Source organism: Danio rerio, chromosome 25 (genome assembly GCF_052040795.2).
Source record: "Danio rerio strain M-AB ecotype USA chromosome 25, GRCz13ab, whole genome shotgun sequence".
Taxonomy (NCBI): Eukaryota; Metazoa; Chordata; class Actinopteri; order Cypriniformes; family Danionidae; genus Danio; species Danio rerio.
In genome coordinates, this window is record NC_141045.1 from 4,510,001 (window position 1) to 4,512,500 (window position 2,500).

Below are 2,500 nucleotides of genomic sequence, written 5' to 3' on the forward strand. Positions count from 1 at the left end.
GCTGTTTCTGTAGCACTTATGCACAAAAACACATGGCCTTATTTTTCCACAGTCAGAAAAGTACAAATGCAAAGTTCCTGAGCGGCAGGAATAATAGTGGAGGTATGAACACATTGTAATATGATGACAGAATGCGTGCTCAATGTGTGTTTTAGCAGTGGTGTGTGTGTGTGTCAGATCATGTAGTTTTTCTTGAGCACCTCCAGATACTGCTGTGTGGCTCTGCTCACAGGGTCCGTCTGCTCCAGGGTCACGTTCAGGTTTTGGGAACCGGAGGCTGATCCTACAGGGGACATGCGGGCTGAGCCTCCGTTCAGATCCCCTGACACTGACACACGCACACGCACGCGCACGCGCACACACACACACACACAAACACACAAACACACACACACACAAACACACACACACACACACACACACAAACACACACACACACACACACACACACACACACACACACACACACACACACACACACACACACACACACACACACACACACACACACACACACACACACACACACACAATGACATGAATTGTTACTTTATGAAAGTCAATTTGATTTCTGAAACATTTTTTAAAAGTCAGTATGAAGTGAGGATTGCCAGCAGATCTAATTGAAACAGTCCCTAACCTGTTTATTTATTTTATTTATTGGGAGCAGACTAGATCAATGGATGATGGGTGTTGTTAACAAAAATAAAAAAAGATTGACAAACAGACAAAAGCAGGGCAGAAACGAGACACACAAAAGCCCTGTCCTATAGAATTACTAGCTCCTCCCTAAAGGATTGATAGCTCCTCCCTAAAGGACTGATAGCTCCGCCTCAAATTATTGATATTCCCACCCTAAATCACTGATAGCCCCGCCCTTAAGGCATTCCATGTGACCAGAAGTGAAGAAAAGTTGTTTGGAGGGGGGGGGGGGGTGGTTATGGTATTTGCTAAAGGATAATGAGGGCAGAGGCAAGGCAGTGGCGCAGTAGTTAGTGCTGTCGCCTCACAGCAAGAAGGTCGGTGGGTCACTGGTTCGAATCTCGGCTCAGTTGGCGTTTCTGTGTGGAGTTTGCATGTGTGGAGTTTGCATGTTCTCCCTTTCCTCCGGGTGCTCCGGTTTCCCCCACTGTCCTAAGACATGTGGTACAGTTAAATTTGGTAGGCTAAATTGTCCATAGTGTATGAGCTTGTGTGTGAATGTGTGTGTGGATGTTTCCCAGAGATGGGTTGCGGCTGGAAAGGCATCCGCTGTATAAGTTGGCGGTTCATTCCGCTGTGGCAACCCCGGATTAATAAAGGGACTAAGCCGACAAGAAAATAAATGAATGAATAATGAGGGCAAATTCATTTTTGCCAACTAATGAAGTGCACCGAAAAATTATTTATAACAAGCACTACTGTACTTACATAAAAATACAAATAATACATTTTGATTTCATGCCGACATTAAATTGAAACCATTTTGTGTCTCATTAGCAACTTCTCATTAATGAGTGAATGTGGAAAAAATGTTACCATGTTTTTACCATTACCTTACAACACTTACCCCTTTATTATTAATCTACACAAAAACAACCTCTGAGACTTTGCATTACACAAGCCATGTCAAAACTATAATGGCAAAGAAATTATTATTTATTTTATATTATTAAAAAAAACAAATTCAACCTCATAGATAGATAATTAAGAGATCCCTTCTCTCTCTCTGACCTCGTTTTTAAGATGCTTAAGATAAAAAACTCTTCTAAATGAACGAATGTAAATCTCTTTCACAAATATCATAAACAATTCTGGCAAAATAAATGTTAAGTATATTGATGGTCTTTAGGCATTTCCAAAGTTTTATTTTACACTAAAAACAACTTCATATTTGACAGAAATGTTTATGAATCTCTCCCAAGTCAAACAGAGCAGAACGCAATATAAGTCTAACTCCTCCAGATTTGATGATAAGGATATGTGTCTGTAATAACAACTCACCACAGTCCAGCTCCTTCGATATATTCTTCTCCAGCTCGGTCTGCATCTGCAACAGAGACAGACAAACCAGATCACCCATCTGACTTCAGCTCCACACACACGTGCACGTCCAACACTAGCATTTGACTGAGGTGTTTCTATTAATATTAAAATAATTATTATGAATTGAATATTGTTATATAAATCCTGTGGCATTAAAAAAGAGATCTGATGCTCGACTCAATCATTCACACCCAGATAATAGTTCAAAAAATATATTAACCTTCAGAATAGATCCAATAAAAGTGTTGTGCAGTTACAGAACACATGCATGACCATAAACAACAGATTGTATAATCATATTTAGACAATATATAAAAGTCAGAACCTGGTGTAAAATAACCAAAGCAAACAGTACAGAATATAGCTTCCCACAATGCACTGTGCTTGATTTTATCTTTCCATTTCCAGTGTGATGACAGAACCATAAATATTATTCATCCAACAGCCAAAAGTCAAATATGATTAACTTTGATAT

The 2,500-nt window shown here is 39.5% G+C and overlaps 1 protein-coding gene across 57 annotated transcripts in view; it reads right to left on the bottom strand.

Annotated features, from left to right (window-relative positions):
- The window catches only part of aard (alanine and arginine rich domain containing protein), a 76,800-nt gene that overhangs the window by 2,849 nt on the left and 71,451 nt on the right, over nucleotides 1–2,500 (bottom strand). For all 57 annotated transcript variants that reach the window (XR_015525603.1, XR_015525601.1, XR_015525593.1 and 54 more), the window contains 2 exon segments: nucleotides 1,984–2,029; nucleotides 1–328 (listed from right to left, as the gene is read on the bottom strand). The exon segment at nucleotides 1–328 is cut by the window's left edge. Coding sequence is in view for 41 of the 57 variants with exons in the window: in NM_001442372.1 (NP_001429301.1) it covers nucleotides 174–328; nucleotides 1,984–2,029 (201 nt within the window). In the remaining 16 variants the exon portion in view is untranslated.